This window comes from Corythoichthys intestinalis, chromosome 18 (assembly GCF_030265065.1).
Source record: "Corythoichthys intestinalis isolate RoL2023-P3 chromosome 18, ASM3026506v1, whole genome shotgun sequence".
Taxonomy (NCBI): Eukaryota; Metazoa; Chordata; class Actinopteri; order Syngnathiformes; family Syngnathidae; genus Corythoichthys; species Corythoichthys intestinalis.
Window position 1 is genome coordinate 18,888,499 of NC_080412.1, and position 17,787 is coordinate 18,906,285.

General features: G+C 38.8%; 2 protein-coding genes across 4 annotated transcripts; one reads left to right on the forward strand and one right to left on the reverse strand.

The window, feature by feature from the left end:
* Positions 1-39: 39 nt before the first annotated feature.
* On the reverse strand, positions 40-11,573 carry stip1 (stress-induced phosphoprotein 1). Of its 2 annotated transcripts, none has more exons than XM_057820871.1 (14): positions 11,529-11,573; positions 4,882-5,091; positions 4,648-4,789; positions 3,958-4,099; positions 3,572-3,746; positions 2,880-3,006; positions 2,623-2,725; positions 1,938-2,058; positions 1,661-1,757; positions 1,449-1,573; positions 1,295-1,331; positions 1,113-1,216; positions 687-859; positions 40-597 (listed from the first exon to the last, which is right to left on the reverse strand). In XM_057820871.1, exons 1-14 carry the CDS (start codon positions 11,556-11,558, stop codon positions 525-527), a joined length of 1,659 nt encoding a protein of 552 aa, XP_057676854.1. In that variant the 5' UTR covers positions 11,559-11,573; the 3' UTR covers positions 40-524. The 2 variants fall into 2 exon arrangements, with proteins under 2 accessions (XP_057676854.1, XP_057676855.1); XM_057820872.1 differs by lacking the exon at positions 11,529-11,573 and adding an exon at positions 9,849-9,963.
* LOC130906485 (spermatogenesis-associated protein 22) lies at positions 10,543-14,880 on the forward strand. Of its 2 annotated transcripts, XM_057820874.1 has the most exons (8): positions 10,543-10,606; positions 10,816-10,882; positions 11,135-11,269; positions 11,518-11,689; positions 13,602-13,941; positions 14,004-14,127; positions 14,202-14,299; positions 14,460-14,880. In XM_057820874.1, exons 2-8 carry the CDS (start codon positions 10,840-10,842, stop codon positions 14,649-14,651), a joined length of 1,104 nt encoding a protein of 367 aa, XP_057676857.1. In that variant the 5' UTR covers positions 10,543-10,606; positions 10,816-10,839; the 3' UTR covers positions 14,652-14,880. The 2 variants fall into 2 exon arrangements, with proteins under 2 accessions (XP_057676857.1, XP_057676856.1); XM_057820873.1 differs by having other exon boundaries at positions 10,548-10,882.
* The last annotated feature ends 2,907 nt before the right edge of the window (positions 14,881-17,787 follow it).

A 17,787-nucleotide genomic window follows, 5' to 3' on the forward strand; every position in this document is an offset into this window, starting at 1 on the left:
GATATTTCTACGGGAAAAAAAAAGTTAATAACCCCAAGGTAACTTGCTTTATGAATTTTAATATCTGAAGGCATTTAAATTGATGTACTTTGCCAGCAATCATACAAGTATATAAAGAGACCATCTTTAGTTAGCGACGACAAATTGGGGAAAGAGGCAAACCAATCCACACCTCAATTTTGAAGAACTGCCAATTTGTAATAGACAACTGATTTTTTTCAGTTTAGAATAAAAAGATCTGCTTCACAGTGACAGAGTTGACACAGTGGATACTAAAATCTCCATTACAAGCAGTCTTCTTTTTTTTTTTTTTTTTAAATACGATACCACCCTTTAGAATCTGATCCCCAACAGGCAATAGAATCCATATTCAAATTGTCAGGATGCTCAAAAAGAAGAGTTTATGTGATACCACAGAGAGTATTATTTTGAAGGCAACAAAAAGACAACGTAATATTGAGAGAGAATTTGCATTTTGTTCTCTTTTTTTGGGTGTTGCTTCATATCGTGGCTTTTGTGTCATATCAGTGAATGGCTATGAGCCCGACATCCAGTAGTTTCTGAATTTTCCTTGCAATGACAGGATTCTTCAAGTGGCTGAAGAAAAGAAATTGGAAAAAAATATTCTGTTATCAAAATGTTAAAAAGGGAGATGGAAGTTATTAGAGAGACATTGTGAAACATACTCGCTCAGTGCCTGAGGATCCTTCTGCATTTGCTCAAGGATCATGCGCATGGCGGGGTCGGACATTATCTGCTGCACCTCAGGATCGGCCATTGCTCTTTGCTTCACTTCCTCAGGACTGTCGTTCCTCATTGCCTGACTGACCATGCAGCGTTGTAAGCCTTCTGTGGCTTCCTGAGTCAAAACACAAAAGATGAAAGTCGATGCACGTTAATGTACTGTACTTTTCTCCCAACATTTTGGCACAGAATGTGTTGGTCAGGATTAGATAACTATGAAAATTAGGTTTTTATCCACATTTGGAGGAGGTCTGATTTTCACCCATCATATCAAATTTCATGTATTTTGTTCTTACGTGCATATCCAAATTCACCACTTGAATGAGAAAGTGTCACTGAACCTAATAATGAAAAGATAGCCTTAGTACCTTTGAAGAAGAATCAAGCTCTAAAGCCTTCTGATACACATCCATGGCTTTTGAAAAATCTTTCATTGCCTCCAAAGCTGCTGCTTTGCGTGTGTAGCCTTTAACTGTGGAAACATTTCATGAATTAACAATTAAACAAAAATCAAATACTTCTTTGGCAAAAAAAATAGTTAGCCACTCACTGAATGTGGGTTCAAGTTTGATGCACTCCTCACAATCCTGACAGAACAAAAGGAGACGTTACTAAAATGAAGGTTTAATGTAATAAAAATGGGAGAGATCTGTTCATATCTAAACAGTAATAACGAGGCAGTGTTCGGAGAGGTTGAACAGCACCTTCAAGGCAAGTTGAAACTCCAACAGTTTAGTGTAGCAGGCAGCTCGGTTACTAAAGAGCTTCGCATCATTCGGGTTTCTTTTGATGGCCTCACTGTAATGTTTCATGGCAAGCGGGTAGTCTCCTACAGGGAGTAAACGATAAATTAATCCTCTCAGGAATTGTTGAAAAAATATCTAGAATAACTTGAGATTTAAACTGTTGCACAAACCCTTCTGGAAAGCCTCGTTGCCCTTGTTCTTCTCTTCCAGAGCTAAGTCAGGATTTATGTAGGCTTGTTTCTCCAACTCTTTCAGGATTTTCTCTGCCTGCGAATGGGATGAAAATATGCATGCAAAGTTGTTTATTTTTCTCTCTTTTTTTGACATTTACTCCAATGATCTACTTCATCTTGGGTAGACGGAGAACATTTTATCATGAGAAGAACAAATAGTTTACATAACAATTGATTTAAAATGCATACAGTACAAGAAATAAGTCAAAAGCACCTGTTGACACTTTTTCAAGACATCAGGGGTGCGATGCTCTGTTAAACTCTTGTTAAAATACTGAACTGCTTCTTTATACTTTTCTTGCTTGAAGTACGAGTTACCAATCCTAGCCAGTGCCCTTTAAAAAGAGAAATATGCAAGATTTTGACACACAACGTCAATGTGAAAGTCAAAAACGCAACAAGTTTAAGCACCTGAAATAATACAACTAAAAACATGCAGAGTTCTATGAATTAAAATTACATTCCTGGTCACAGGAGATTTTATGTTTCACTTAACTAGGAGCTTTTGTACACAACATGGAAAGACAATTGTACAGTATTTTAAGAGGGATTCTGCTATTGACGGCAAGAGACGTCCAATCCATTTGAACTTGGAGGGCTGACAGCGTTCAATTAGATTGGATGTCTTCTAGTGACTCATTTAAATTCATAGCAGAAGGATGAAAAGAGCAACATGATTGGACGACTTTCATTGTCAATGTCACTGAAAGAGGTAAACTACAAGTCATGGTGAAATTAACTAACTAAATCGTCAACTTATCGTACAGTAAAATGTTTCAGTGGCCACTGCGCAAGTTGTCCCATCTAAATAATACATGCACTATCCAAATGGCTTGAATTACTTTGGTATTCAAAGAGTTTCTGCAAATAGCATCAAATAGGCCAAGAAAAAAACTCACTTTGCAATTTGTCTGTAGTCTTCACGGTTCTCTCTGCCAACATCAATAGCCTTCTCACAGAGCTCCCTGCACTTCTCAAAATCCCCTTTCTCGAAGTAAACAGCTAAAGGGATAATGAAAAGAACATTAAGTGTGAATGTCAAATGTCATTTCTAAATTAACTGTTCTAAATTAGTAGGAAATCTTTTCACAAAACAAACAAATAACTCTCAAAAGCATCTTTGTTTTATGTTCAGGATTTTAAAAAATGAATATACCAGCTTGATTTGAAATATAAGTCATGTTGGTAGGATCGTGCTTGACTGCTTCTTCATAATGCTTCAGTGCTGTATTAAAGTCCTTGTTCTTATAGGCAGCATTCCCAAGTTCCTTTTCTTTCAAGGCCTGTTAAGCAAAATAGAGAATTAACCCTCAAAATTAGATACTCGTCAACAGAGGGCGCCATGGTGCAGTCCTTATCCAAATTGTTATGAGAGTATAGATACGAACCACAAATTAGGAAATAAAATTAAAACAGCGCTCACTCATACAATGAATGGGTCTTTTCTTTCAAATAGTTGATTCACCAAGTCATTTCATATTCAGTTTATTCCAGATTGTCCTATACATTTCAATAGAATGGGGCACCAGTCTAATAATTGCGTATGTATGTCTTTGAATTTTTGGCTAAAATGTGACTTCCAGGTAGTCTTTATATCCTAGCGTGTTAGCGCCATTTTTTTGTGTATACTATGATTGATGATCACACCCGGTAACAGCGTTGCAGCAAACCAGGAGCTGGTAGAAAAACATGATTTGTCATTTAAACCTTTAACCTCCCGTAGTGCTCACTTACCACAAAATCCCCACTGTTACTTTATTTTATTTATTTATTTTTTAAATTTTTTATCACGAGCCACCACTGCTAATCACAACGACCCTGTTGCTAAAACCTGACTGGCTGACTTACATTTCTCTTGTTCTCAGGAAGATCCTCATTTGTGGAAGGAGGAGGCTGTGTCTCTTTACGTTTTGTAGGAGCAGTAGGAGGAGGAGGTGCGGGCTCATCTTCTTCATCCATTCCGGACAAGTTTAGCCCCAGCAACACAGAGAGTGTGGTCATCACTCTCTTATCTTGAAGTTTCCTACAAACCAAATTTACCACTGATGAGTTGGTAGAATCAGTCAATTAGCTGATATGTTTGTTTTCCCCTTTGATATCAACGTTTTACAAGCAATATGTTCAATCTTAAGGATTCCCATCACCAAGATAAATTTCTGAACCACCTTACACACACACACCCTCCTACCCCACGCACACACACACACACACACACACACAATTAAAGCACATACGTGCCGAGTGCGGATGGGTTGTTCCTGAGTTGCTCCAGGAGTTCTTTGTAGCTTGGATCTGCCAATAGCTCACGGGTTCGAGGGTCATTCTCCAGCTTTTGATACATGTTAGGCACCGCGAAAGGGTTCATCATTGATTTCTCTGAAGTTAAAAAAACAAAACAAAAAAAAAAAAAAAAACACTGACCCATTAGCTACACATAGGTGGAAAGCAATACAATACCTATTGGCACTTAACTGTCAACTCTTACGCTATCAGTTTCACAAAGTTTGTCACTAGTAGACATTTAATCCATTTCAACTTGGGAGGGGTTGCAGAGAATGAATGTTTGTTGCTGCCATACCCTGCTGCTTTAAATGAATTTGGAGGTCTACCGTCAATGGCATGAGTTAATAAAACAAAGTTTCTTTCTGAAAGTATCCCGATTTATTTTTCAAAATCATATTACAGTAATGTAATCCCTTGCAACATTAGTTTTCCCATTCAATACCCTTTATTAATGTACCTTCTAAACTTTTTTTATTTTTAAATACACAAATTAGTGCACGACTGCACAGTTACAAATAAATGCACTACAATATCCAGCAAGTAAGGAAAACAAACTATTACAAAGAAATAACAAACAAAACAAACATCTTTAATTCAATTTGTTTTCTCTATATCTTTGGGCATATCGAAAAAAAACCTACCTGCAAGGCGGGCCTCAATGTTCTGTAAACCCTCCTTTAGCTGCTGGTTGTTTGGCTCATGTTGGAGACCCTCTTGATACGTCGCTTTTGCATTCTCGAGTCGTCCAAGAAATTCTTGTGCCGCAGCCTTGCGAGAGTAACCCTTGTCGATAAAGATGGAGATTGTTCAAGAATTTAGATTACTACAGTGATTTCATTATCAAAAAGGTGACTAATATACACAAGTCACCTCACCTTGCCCCAGTCTGGCTTTATCTTGATGGTCTCACAAGCATCCTCAAGAGCCTTTTGATAATTGCCTTTTTTGGCATAGGCAGCTGAGCGGTTGCTGAAGAGGACATGGTTTTTGGGGTCGAGAGTCACAGCTTCAGTGTAGCAGCGTATCGCCTCATCAATATTTCCTGCAGTCAGAGCTTTGTTGCCTTGGTCTTTCAATGCAGACACCTGTGAACCAGAAGGCAGTCAAATACAAGCAAACAACAACAGACACTGCAGCTGAAATAGTTTTTTGATGTAATATTAGTGATATGAAGTAGGCTTGCAGAATATATCGTTTGAACATTGCCATCGCAATATGCGCATGCGCAATGGTGCCATTGAAGGACGTGCAATTTTTTAAAAAACATTTGCTTCATAAAAGCAGCAATAATTTATGCTTTTACACGGGATGAATGTTGCTGCATCGAGTTGTCGTCTTCATTTTCCGCATAATCGAAGCCTTATTCGACCTGATCTTCAAAGGCACTGACCCTTGGCAATGGTGGTCGCGTCGTACATTATGTTGGGGAGATCCCGTTCAGACAGCTGGGACACTTTGTGGTAATACTGGCATCCGCTGAAGATGTTTGCAGTTCAAAAGGAACCATATCCGGTGAATTGACAGGTTCTTTCTGCAGATTCTGCAGTTTCTTCAGCGTGTTGCTCTCGTCGAACAACATGGACGACGATTTTTGCGTTTTGGGCACTGGACATGCCGTTCTGCCGGTTGGAGGTGGGAGAGATTCCCGGAAATTCTCTCACACAGCTTGTGCTTCATTTTGTGCTGTAAAATGTTCTGCAGAGTTTCCAGAGCTGCTTTAATTGTATGTTGTTATCCCATGCTTTTACATGGCGTCCTGAATCCTATTTATATTCAGCAATCTTCACCATTCACAGACGCCTTAGCCTGGATTAAACACTATTATATGAATACAATGTGGTCATGGTGAGTCAACCAGTCTTCCCAAACAGAGCTTTTCAAGTCATCTGGTGATAGTTCTTCATTTTAAAATCACAATATATATCGCAAAATATCAGTGTTTTCCAATATCGTTCAACCCTAATGAGAATCACACATGCTATTTTTTCCAATAAAGAATGGAGTTTGATTATACTTTTGCACTGCTGCTCTTGACAGGTGATAGGTAATAGGCATCTGTTCATGTCAGAGAGGTGCAACAAGTGCACACAATATTAACCGTTGCTATATACCCTACCCACCGACGTCACAAAACCACGTGCTCGCTGTGTGGTTCCGCCCACTTGTCCGTCATTTTGTCTCTGTATTAGCATTGTTTTCAATTGATCGAGGAATTTAAAATGCATTTCATGGAAGACCCGGTGCTTTCTGATGCCGTAAACTCACTGGATGTGTTGCATAAAAGGCGTTATGTGGAAAAGCTTCGTTCTATACAGTCGCCAGATCCATATTTGATGCCCAAATCGATGTTTTTCGACCCACTGTCTTCGCCCTGTCTGCCTGACATCTGCTACGCTGATATTTACAATTATCTTGTCCACACAAAATCAGCCTATTCCCACGAAAATTTGAAAAACTTCAAGAGCTTGGAGGCTTATAAATACTTCGTTGCTGGTTGGGTGAAACAGGTCCTCGTCCACGAAAATTCGGCAGGAATCTATCTTGTGCTTGGAAAGGTGAGTTACGAAATTTTCAATTCAAAATCTTTTGTTATTGCTAACATCAACTGTCAAGTCTAATGTATTTCATGTCGTTTGTCAATGGAGTTAAGGCTTTTAATGTTTATATGGTTTAGCGATAGCACTCTCACTACATACATACCTGTATGTTGTCGGCGATTAGCCTAGCAATGATCTTAATTGTGGTTATTTGTCAGCCCCGTAGACGAGGCCAGTTTCTTTCACTTGGTACCAGCTAAATATTATTCAAAAAATAACGATGGTGGAAGAAAGGGAAGTCACAAACATCTTGAATTTGAAACTATGTCGTACTACGTCGTATGTTGTCGGCGATTAGCCTCGCAATGATCTTAATTGTGGTTATTTGTCAGCCCAAAACCCTCTAAGTATATCTTAAATGCATCTTACCGGATATAAAATGACTACTACATAGTCTGTGGTGATTTTTTGGTGCCCAGTTTTCACGTCGAATTGCAGCCGTCCATTTCGCTCTCCTCTTTGGATCCCTCGGAATACGGTAAAACTTCAAGTCTCTCCTTCCATCTTCTCTGTTAGTGCAACCAACAGCCACACACGCCTTCACCATTTTGATTATTAATGTTAAGGAGCAGAAAAACACGCCGTAAATAGGAGAAATGTACGTAGCCGTAACAGGTTAACACTATGTTTTGACGGACAAGTGGGCGGTACCATTCAGGAGAGCGGAGTTGTGACGTCACGGGGGTAGGGTCTATTCAAGTGTGGCATACATTTCCCAAAAGGTAACATCCAACAGATGTAAACTGGGTGGCCTGGCAGTGAATGCTCATCTTTCAATGCCATTGACGCTGCTAAATGTCCAATCTTTCGTCCATTCGCCAATCCTAGTCAAAATGGATTGACTGTCTAGTGCCGTCATTAGCTTGTTTTGTGCTTTTTTTCTTGTTGCCTCCTTAAAAACTCCTGAGACCCGCGCTTTTTTTTTTTTGCATGCGTTTTTCCATTTCTCTTTTCTACTTGAATGCTAATATCCACAAATGAGTACGCAGCATGTCAGTAGGTGGGAAAATAAATATCGGGAGGAAATAGTAAATCAAATTTTTGTTGAGTAATATGGAGATTTTATTTTAACTAGTGCTGCAACGATTAATCGATTAACTCGAGTATTCGATTAGAAAAAAAGATTCGAATTTAATTTTGCTGCTTCGAGTATTCGTTTAATTAAAGTGGCGTTGTAATGGTTTATTTTGAAAGTGTTTGCATTTAGTTTTATTGATTTGGGTGGATACACTGCCTTCTAATCTGCCTCATTTCACATGGCTGAATCCAGGTGCTCTCTGTTAAGACTAACATAAGCTAAGTTTTTGTTTGAGCTAATCTTTCTTTTCAATGCATTTGTAGTTTGTAGGTATATTTAGCCTATTTTTGTGGGAATATGTGTCTGAACCATTTGTTAAGAGCATTGTTAAAAAGTTAGCATTTTATAGCATTTGAACTAGCAAACTTTTGCTATGTAAGTTAGCGAATTGTTCTTTCTTTGTACACGGATCCTTCTTTATTTTTTATACCGTTTGAGGCTCAGCTCAGCTAATTTAATTTTTCATGTTCCTTCTCCGATTACTCGATTATTCGAACTAATGGTTCATCGATTACTCGACTACTAAAATAATCGATAGCTGCAGCCCTAATTTTAAAGCAATCTCGCGGAGCCCTAGGCACAGTAGGCATTAGAACATTGGTTCTTAACCTCGCTAAAGGTACCAAATCCCACGAGTTTCACAGGTGCATTCACAGAACTCTTCGGAATTTCATAATGAAGCAATTTTTTTTCCAAATTCAAAACCTAGAAAGCTAACATCTAAGTGAATTGCAGTTCAAATTTCTCCCAGATTTCAAATTGACTACAAATAATTTTGCATTTTGCTGTTGATTTTCATGTTGGAAAATGGAATGAAACTCACTTAAATTCACACGATTCCCTTTTTATGTTTTCATGTCCATAATCTGATTTTATTGCTGCATCCTTGCATCAAATACTATTTTCATAGTGTAAAATGACGCATGTTTTTTTTTTTTTAACCTACACAGTGGCAGTCAACCTTCCACTGAGCAAACAGATCTCCCATTAGATACAGGGCTAGCAGTTGAAACAAATGTTATAAGGCCAGTAAATTGAGGGCAAACCAGTCCAAAACCCTGGTCTAAAACGCTACTTTGCCTAGATTTAGTAAGCGTACAAAAAAGGGCTATGCGTTTCTTAACCTTCACCGAACCCTTGAGGCTTACTCACCGAACCCCAGTTAAGAACCACTGCATTACAACTATCAAAACAGCACGTTTTGCTAATGCAGCTCAAATATTTAAATGCACTGCGGTGCCCTCTTGAGGTGTGCAAAGGAGACTACACTTATACTGGGAATATTCAACGTTAGCAACCTTCAGGTTGTTTTTTTTTTCATATTTATACCAGTGAAACAGTATATATTTCAGATTAAATTAAAATAGACTACTAAACTAAAAGTGCGTTTATCCACTGTTAGCGATAAAGTGCAGGTACAAACACAAAACAAAAAGACTGTCGTCACATCAGCAGCGTGTGCATCTAGAAGGATCTTCCGGTCAGAGCACAGACTGTTAAATAAAGCAATCGAAATACTCTTGCAGCACGTGTGCTACAATAAATACAACAGTACATGCTGGACCTTAGTTATAACACATCGACATGAGCCAGTTAATACTAGGTTTAATGGGGCTTACCTAGAGTTTTTAAATTATTTCGCTTATGTTAGCCAATTTAAGCTAACTCGGGTATTCACTGAAGGCGTGCTTTAATGGTCACAATGACATCATTCTACAAATATAAATGCTACATCCAAAGGCAAATTGCACTGTGTTATTAAATAACAAAGGTGATTGTTAGACATTTCTCATTAGATTGACTTAATCATAGATCAGTGTAACAGGCAACGATGAATTACGGTCTGTGAGCCCTCACACCATAAAAGAAACAACATCGGACTCAACTATATTATATGATTCAAGGATTAAAAATTCCTAAACGTTGGCATAATACGAAGTGTTAAAAAGAAAAGCACATAAAAGCCAATTAGCTGCAGCGTGTTACTAGCGGATTGATGCTAACCTTACAAGCCACGGACAATCAAGCTAACTTAGCTGACCAAAACAGTATCTTAGTCCGAAATATCTCCAAATAATTGTCAGACTAAATCTGTCACAAGGGAAACAACCATAATATAAGTATCAGGTTTGGAGAAACAAATAATATAATGTTATAGAAGACTCACTTTCTCCATGTTGCAAGCATGAGGTTCCTTCCAGAAACTACTGTAGGCTAGCACCGCCCCTCAGTAACGTAGCGCTGGTTGCCAGTGTTAACTGTAAAAATTCCGCATTTGTCTTTCCGATTTGAATTAAATACTGTATTTCTAGAAACTTCCCGAAAACAACGACAACGCGTAATTACTGTGCAATAGTTGAGAGAAATTTTTTTGTTTGTATCAAGTCTGGGTAAAGTAGTATTCTTGTTTTGTGACTATAAAATAGTAACAATGTTATGAGCAAAAGTAAAGATGTCATACTGTGTCATTAAAAAATAATTCACCTACCCGTCGCTATATAATAAAAATTGTCTACTTACACTAAAATAAACAGTATAAAATGACAAGTGTCATTGTTCATTTCAACAAAACCCGTTGCATACAAATACATTTGTTGAACATGAATGTTTAGTTAAATATCTCAGTCTTTTCTGAGACTTTAAATATTTTTGTTGTGAAAATCGTTTTTAAAAAGGTGATTATTAAAGAAAAAAACGTATGTATAAATAGATATAAATTTTATATTACATGTGTTTTCAATAAGAGCCTTCATGTTTTGTATGGAAGATCGGATTTTATATGTGGCTCCTGAAGGCACCACGGCACTAAACTATCCAGTTTTGTACTTCCTTTTTTGGCGCGATTTGCTTTCCGGGGTGCTGAACCGTAGGCTTTTTTTGTCAATAAGGTTCCGTCAATACATGCTATAGTACTAAACATTCATAGTAAGTCGTTCAGATATATTTGTATTCAGAGTATGTTTTTTTCTTCTTCTATTAATGTCAGTAATGTTAGCAAATTGAAACCTGACTGTCAAACACTGACATAGCGAGCTAACTAAAACTTGCTAGTATTTTTTAAAAGTAATATAACTACGGTCTAGTCTAAGTAAGTCATCCATTAACATATTGTTAGCCATATTCATTCACTCCAGGATTCCAGCTAATATTATACAAAAATGATGAAAAGGAATGGTAATCCGTCTCAAAGACCAACACCAGGTACGAAAGAACATTCATCCTGCCCTTACTTGTGTTTTCATAAACATGCATGTCTTTGGACCGGGGTAATATGCTAAATCTGTAAAAATAAATAAATAAAAAAAGACCAAAAATTTGACAATCCAAAACTCAAATGTGAAAGAAATGAACTAACCACCTTTTCACTTTGCTTCTTTACATAATTCATGTGTAAAAACGTATTTAACACCATTTTACATTCTACAAGAGAGAATTTTCTGCTGTCTCCTTCAGGCTGCATCCCTGTACCGCTATTCAACCAGAAGAAAAGAAATCGAATTCCTTTGATGTCGACTCCTTTTAAGAATGATTTTTCTCATTCCGAGTTCATGCCAAGTACCAGTTCAACTGCTCCCTATGGTGCTTCAGGTGAAGTATTAATTCAAGCTCCTTTAAGTTTTATTGTTGTCATCTCAGAACACCCATTGAATGAAGTGGATGTGCTATAAACCTAAAAAGTACCCTTTCAATGAAAGAGCCTACCAAAATTCAGCAAAGTGAAATTTAGAGGGCATTAAACTGTATGTTACTTAACTATGTCCTTATGCAAAGCCCAGCTGCTCAAAATCTAAATCTGCCTTTAACTAAGTGTTTCTTGACAATGACTCTCTCCTCAGGTGGGTCTTACCAGGCCATTGGTTCCTCTTCTGAAGCTCATCCAGGTCACCAATGGAACAAACAGGACACCGCGCAACCTACTCAATCCCAACATTATGGCAACTATAGACCTGCACCAACAATGAGATCTTACGCACCTGTAGCACATCCATACAAAGCGGAAAGTACAAAGTGTGTTTTGTTTCTTGCTGTCAGTTGCAGTCATTGCAACAACTTGAATATATATATATATATATATATATATATATATATATATATATATATATATATATATATATATATATATATATACAGTGCCTTGCAAAAGTATTCGGCCCCCTTGAACCTTGCAACCTTTCGCCACATTTCCGGCTTCAAACATAAAGATATAAAATTTTTATTTTTTTGTCAAGAATCAACAACAAGTGGGACACAATCGTGAAGTGGAACAAAATTTATTGGATAATTTAAACTTTTTTAACAAATAAAAAACTGAAAAGTGGGGCGTGCAATATTATTCGGCCCCCTTGCGTTAATACTTTGTAGCGCCACCTTTTGCTCCAATTACAGCTGCAAGTCGCTTGGGGTATGTTTCTATCAGTTTTGCACATCGAGAGACTGACATTCTTGCCCATTCTTCCTTGCAAAACAGCTCGAGCTCAGTGAGGTTGGATGGAGAGTGTTTGTGAACAGCAGTCTTCAGCTCTTTCCACAGATTCTCGATTGGATTCAGGTCTGGACTTTGACTTGGCCATTCTAACACCTGGATACGTTTATTTTTTAACCATTCCATTGTAGATTTGGCTTTATGTTTTGGATCATTGTCCTGTTGGAAGATAAATCTCCGTCCCAGTCTCAGGTCTTGTGCAGATACCAACAGGTTTTCTTCCAGAATGTTCCTGTATTTGGCTGCATCCATCTTCCCGTCAATTTTAACCATCTTCCCTGTCCCTGCTGAAGAAAAGCAGGCCCAAACCATGATGCTGCCACCACCATGTTTGACAGTGGGGATGGTGTGTTCAGGGTGATGAGCTGTGTCGCTTTTACGCCAAACATATCGTTTTGCATTGTGGCCAAAAAGTTCAAATTTTGGTTTCATCTGACCAGAGCACCTTCTTCCACATGTTTGGTGTGTCTCCCAGGTGGCTTGTGGCAAACTTTAAACGAGACTTTTTATGGATATTTTTGAGAAATGGCTTTCTTCTTGCCACGCTTCCATAAAGGCCAGATTTATGCAGTGTACGACTGATTGTTGTCCTATGGACAGACTCTCCCACCTCAGCTGTAGATCTCTGCAGTTCATCCAGAGTGATCATGGGCCTCTTGGCTGCATCTCTGATCAATTTTCTCCTTGTTTGAGAAGAAAGTTTGGAAGGACGGCCGGGTCTTGGTAGATTTGCAGTGGTCTGATGCTCCTTCCATTTCAATATGATGGCTTGCACAGTGCACCTTGAGATGTTTAAAGCTTGGGAAATCTTTTTGTATCCAAATCCGGCTTTAAACTTCTCCACAACAGTATCTCGGACCTGCCTGGTGTGTTCCTTGGTTTTCATAATGCTCTCTATACTTTAAACAGAACCCTGAGACTATCACAGAGCAGGTGCATTTATACGGAGACTTGATTACACACAGGTGGATTCTATTTATCATCATCGGTCATTTAGGACAACATTGGATCATTCAGAGATCCTCACTGAACTTCTGGAGTGAGTTTGCTGCACTGAAAGTAAAGGGGCCGAATAATATTGCACGCCCCACTTTTCAGTTTTTTATTTGTTAAAAAAGTTTAAATTATCCAATAAATGTTGTTCCACTTCACGCTTGTGTCCCACTTGTTGTTGATTCTTGACAAAAAAATTAAATTTCATATCTTTATGTTTGAAGCCTGAAATGTGGCGAAAGGTTGCAAGATTCAAGGGGGCCGAATACTTTTGCAAGGCACTGTATATATGTATGTATATATATATATATATATATATATATATATATATATATATATATATATATATATATATATACATACACACACAGTATATGTACTATGTTTGAAAATATGAATTGAGTTTTTTTTTTTTTTTTTTTTTTTTTTTTTTTTAATTTTCAGCTCCAAGATGGTAACATCCAGCAATCCATCCAGACAACAGCAACCCATGTCAATTTTTACTATGAAACAGAAACAATATCAAACACCTTCCAGCAGTCAGAGCGTACCAAGCAAGCAGACACCTCATAGTGGATTCTCTCAGAAAGGCCAACAACCATCATACAGGCCGGTCGATTCCACACAGTTCAGATGTCTGCCTCCTCCCGTCCAACCACCTACTGTGCCAGCTGCTCAGACACAAAACAAATGGAATTTTACAAATAGTTTTGGATCGCAGAAGCCCACATTTTCAAGCAAAAGGAGTGCAAATAAACCCCAAAATCCACAAGAAATTCGAACGGTATTTTGTATGATGTCCATACAGAATCACGGTAATTTCTGCGTTTTTTTCCCTTTTTTCAGATGGAACGTGCCCCCAAAAAAGCACCATTTGACTACACACTCAGGATCTTGACTGCAGTCATTGAAGGGATGAGACACTGGAGTCAGTTTAAAGACAAAGTGACCTATTTTTTCGAGATATTTGGTTAGTTGCTTGTAGATTGTTTCTACTATTGACTCAAAGACACGTTACCATACCAGCATGTGCTCTCCACTCAGCCTCTTTGGACTCTGCTGTCACTTTGGGTCCACACGGATCAAAGAACTTCCTGTTGAGAGATGGCAAGGAAGTTCTACAGTGTGTTTTCTATGAAAATGTAAGTTTTGAGTTGACCTGAGCGTGAAACAAAACGCTTATTTTAAATTGCTTTTGTTGCTTCATGTTTCAATTCAAACATTTGTCTGAATTTTCCACAAATTGCTCAACCACCTGAGTCATTATTTTAAAGCATGTTCTAAACTGTCGCGTGTCTACAGGAGCAAGAACTGCCGCGTCTTATCCGTGGCCAAGTTCACCGCTGTGTCGGGAACTATGACAAGCGCAGAGATATCCTGGTGTGCGTGTCAGTTCGAGCAGCCACGCTCACGGAGGCCAAGGACGCTCAAGAGGCCATCAAAGCCTCTGACAGTTACATGCGTAAACTCGTCAAATGCCTACATGAAGTTTGAGTATTTAAAATGAAATCTTTTGTGAGATAGTACTGAAAGGTTGAGCTAATACCTGGATTTTCACACAACTGTGATACAGTAATATATACAAAATGTGTTGGATAATTCGGTAGTTTGTGCAGTCATCTTAGCGCTATTGTATGAAGGAAAACTGTTCAATTAACTTGCTTGATTTGTTGATATTGTTGTGTCCGTTTTTGGAATTCTTTAAAATAAAACTGAAGTGATCAAGACACTGGAATAGAAACTAAGGCTTGACGATATGACCCAAGAATTGGCAGGCAATGAGTTAAATGCTTTTACAATAATGAAAAAAAAATTCCAAAATGGTCAACTTCAGTATGTTATTGGGGGCCATAACCAGAGTGTATTTCTATTACTCATTTTAAATGTTTTTAATAACATTTGGTCATTTATAATTTAATTTATTCATTAAAAAAAATAATTAACAATTCAAAAATAAAAGTGGACACATCTTTTTGGGTTACATGACTGGATGGCAGGCTTTTTGGGTGAAGTTATAAAAAGTACGAAAGCTGTACCACATACAAACAGTAAGGATTGTCACAGGAGTTATTTGTTTGAGGATTCAAGGTAATTATTATATTTTTCATACCATGCATGCATTTTGAAACGTAAAAAAATCAATGGGAGAAATTAGCCGCTAATGGCCAAGACCAAAGAGCTGTTGAAGGACACCAGAGACAAAATTGTAGACCTGCACCAGGCTGGGAACACTGAATCTGCGATAGGTAAAACGCATGGTGTAAAGCACAGGTGTCAAACCGATTCCAGAAAGAGCCTAGTGGGTGCAGGTTTGCTTTCCAACCAATGAAGCGGACACCTTTTCACAAATTAGATCTTTTACATGTGTAATCAGTTAAACTTTGTCAGGTGCTGCTTGTTTCAGCAGGAAGTTCATTTGTTAAACTCTCTGCGTGTTATCGGTTGGAACAAAATCCAGCACCCACTAGGCCCTTTCTGGAATCGGTTCGACACCTGTGGTGTAAAGAAATCAACTGTGGGAGCAATTATTAGAAAATGGAAGACATAGAAGACCACTGACAATCTCCCTTGATCTGGGGCTCCTTGCAAGATCTCACCCTGTGGCGTCAAAAATAACAAGAACGGTGAGCAAAAATCCCAGAACCACACGGGGGCCTAGCGAATGACCTACAGAGAGCTGGGACCACAGTAACAAAGGCTACTATCAGTAACACAATGCGCCGCAAGGGACTCAAATCCTGCACTGCCAGACGTGGCCCCCTGCTGAAGCCAGTACACGTCCAGGCCTATCTACGGTTCGCTACAGAGCATTTGGATGATCCAGAAGAGGACTGGGAGAATGTGTTATGGTCAGATGAAACCAAAATAGAACTTTTTGGTAGAAACACAAGTTCTCGTGTTTGGAGGAGAAAGAATACTGAATTGCATCCGAAGAACACCATACCCACTGTGAAGCATGGGGGTGGAAACATGCTTTGGGGCTGTTTTTCTGCAAAGGGACCAGGACGACTGATCTGTGTAAAGGAAAGAATGAATAGGGCCATGTATCGAGAGATTTTGAGTGAAAATCTCCTTCCATCAGCAAGGGCATTGAAGATGAGACGTGGCTGGGTCTTTCAGCATGACAATGATCCCAAACACACAGCCAGGGCAACAAAGAAGTGGCTTCGTAAGAAGCATTTCAAGGTCCTGGAGTGGCCTAGCCAGTCTACAGATCTCAAACCCATAGAAAATCTGTGGGGATCTGAGGGAGTTGAAAGTCCGTGTTGCCCAACGACAGCCCCAAAACATCACTGCTCTAGATGAGATCTGCATAGAGGAATGGGCCAAAATACTAGCAACAGTGTGTGGAAAGCTTGTGAAGAGTTACAGAAAACGTTTGGCCTCCGTTGTTGCCAACAAAGGGTACATAACAAGGTATTGAAATTTGAGATGAACTTTTGGTATTGACCAAATACTTATTTTCCACCATGATTTCCAAATAAATTCTTTAAAAATCAAACTGTGATTTTCTGTTTATTATTTACCACATTCTGTCTCTCACGGTTGAGGTTTACCCATGTTGACAATTACAGGCCTCTCTAATATTTTCAAGTGGGAGAACTTGCACAATTAGTGGTTGACTAAATACTTATTTGCCCCACTGTATTTACGTAAAATAAATGCTAGCTGTACTTTTTTTCTCTCTTGCTTTTAAAGTGCCTGTGACACGAAAAAGCATGTTTATCTCATAATACACGCGGTATTTTATGCTCCTGAATGAAATTGACCGCTTGGATGTGTGTGGAACCGATCGCTATATTTATTTAGTTTTTTGAATCCCGCGCCATGAAAATGAGTGACTTCCGGCAATAGTCTTGAGTTGAGAAAGAGGGCGTTGTGACGTACACGAAGCAAGGAGTCCTCTTCACCATACAGCTGTACTGTTGTATGAGAAGGACTAAGGATTCAGCTGATTTTGTGGATTAATACGTTTATTTTTTGCATCACGCCAGCCAAACGGCTGCAGAAAAATCTTGCTGTACGAGGGACAGGCGTGTGTGCCTTTTGGGGGTTTCAAAAGGTTCCCATTCACCGGTGGATATTGGCCAAAACAAGCGCTACTACTGTGGGACCATTGGACTTACCAGGAAGTGAGTAAACATCGTGTCTTGTATTATGTCAAATACTGGGATCATTTTAACATTGAAGTGACTTGCATTTTGTGGTTTACATGCTCCTTGTCCCCTCGGCCGACGACCGCTTGTCGCACATCCCTCCGCCGGGAGAGCATTATACTCGGCTTTTTCCCCTCTTCATGTGCCCGGAGTTCTGTCAAATTTTCAGAGCGATCAGAAATTGCAACTTTGAGTAAAAAATAGCCACGAATACAGTGATTACAAAGTAAACACTACAAACTTTCTTTAAATAAAGGACTACTTACCTACTTACTTTGATCATGGATGGGCACGTTCCCCGGCGAGCTCTCCTGTCCGTTGTAGCAGGGAAACGAGCTGTAAATTGCTCTCCGCCGGGCGGTTTGCTGTTCGGCGAAGACAATCGACAACCCAGTCGTCATGTGAAATGATCCGGGCTAGTTTTGTGTGATTTTCCACTTCGAAGACTTTGAAACATCACTCGATTCGGGTTA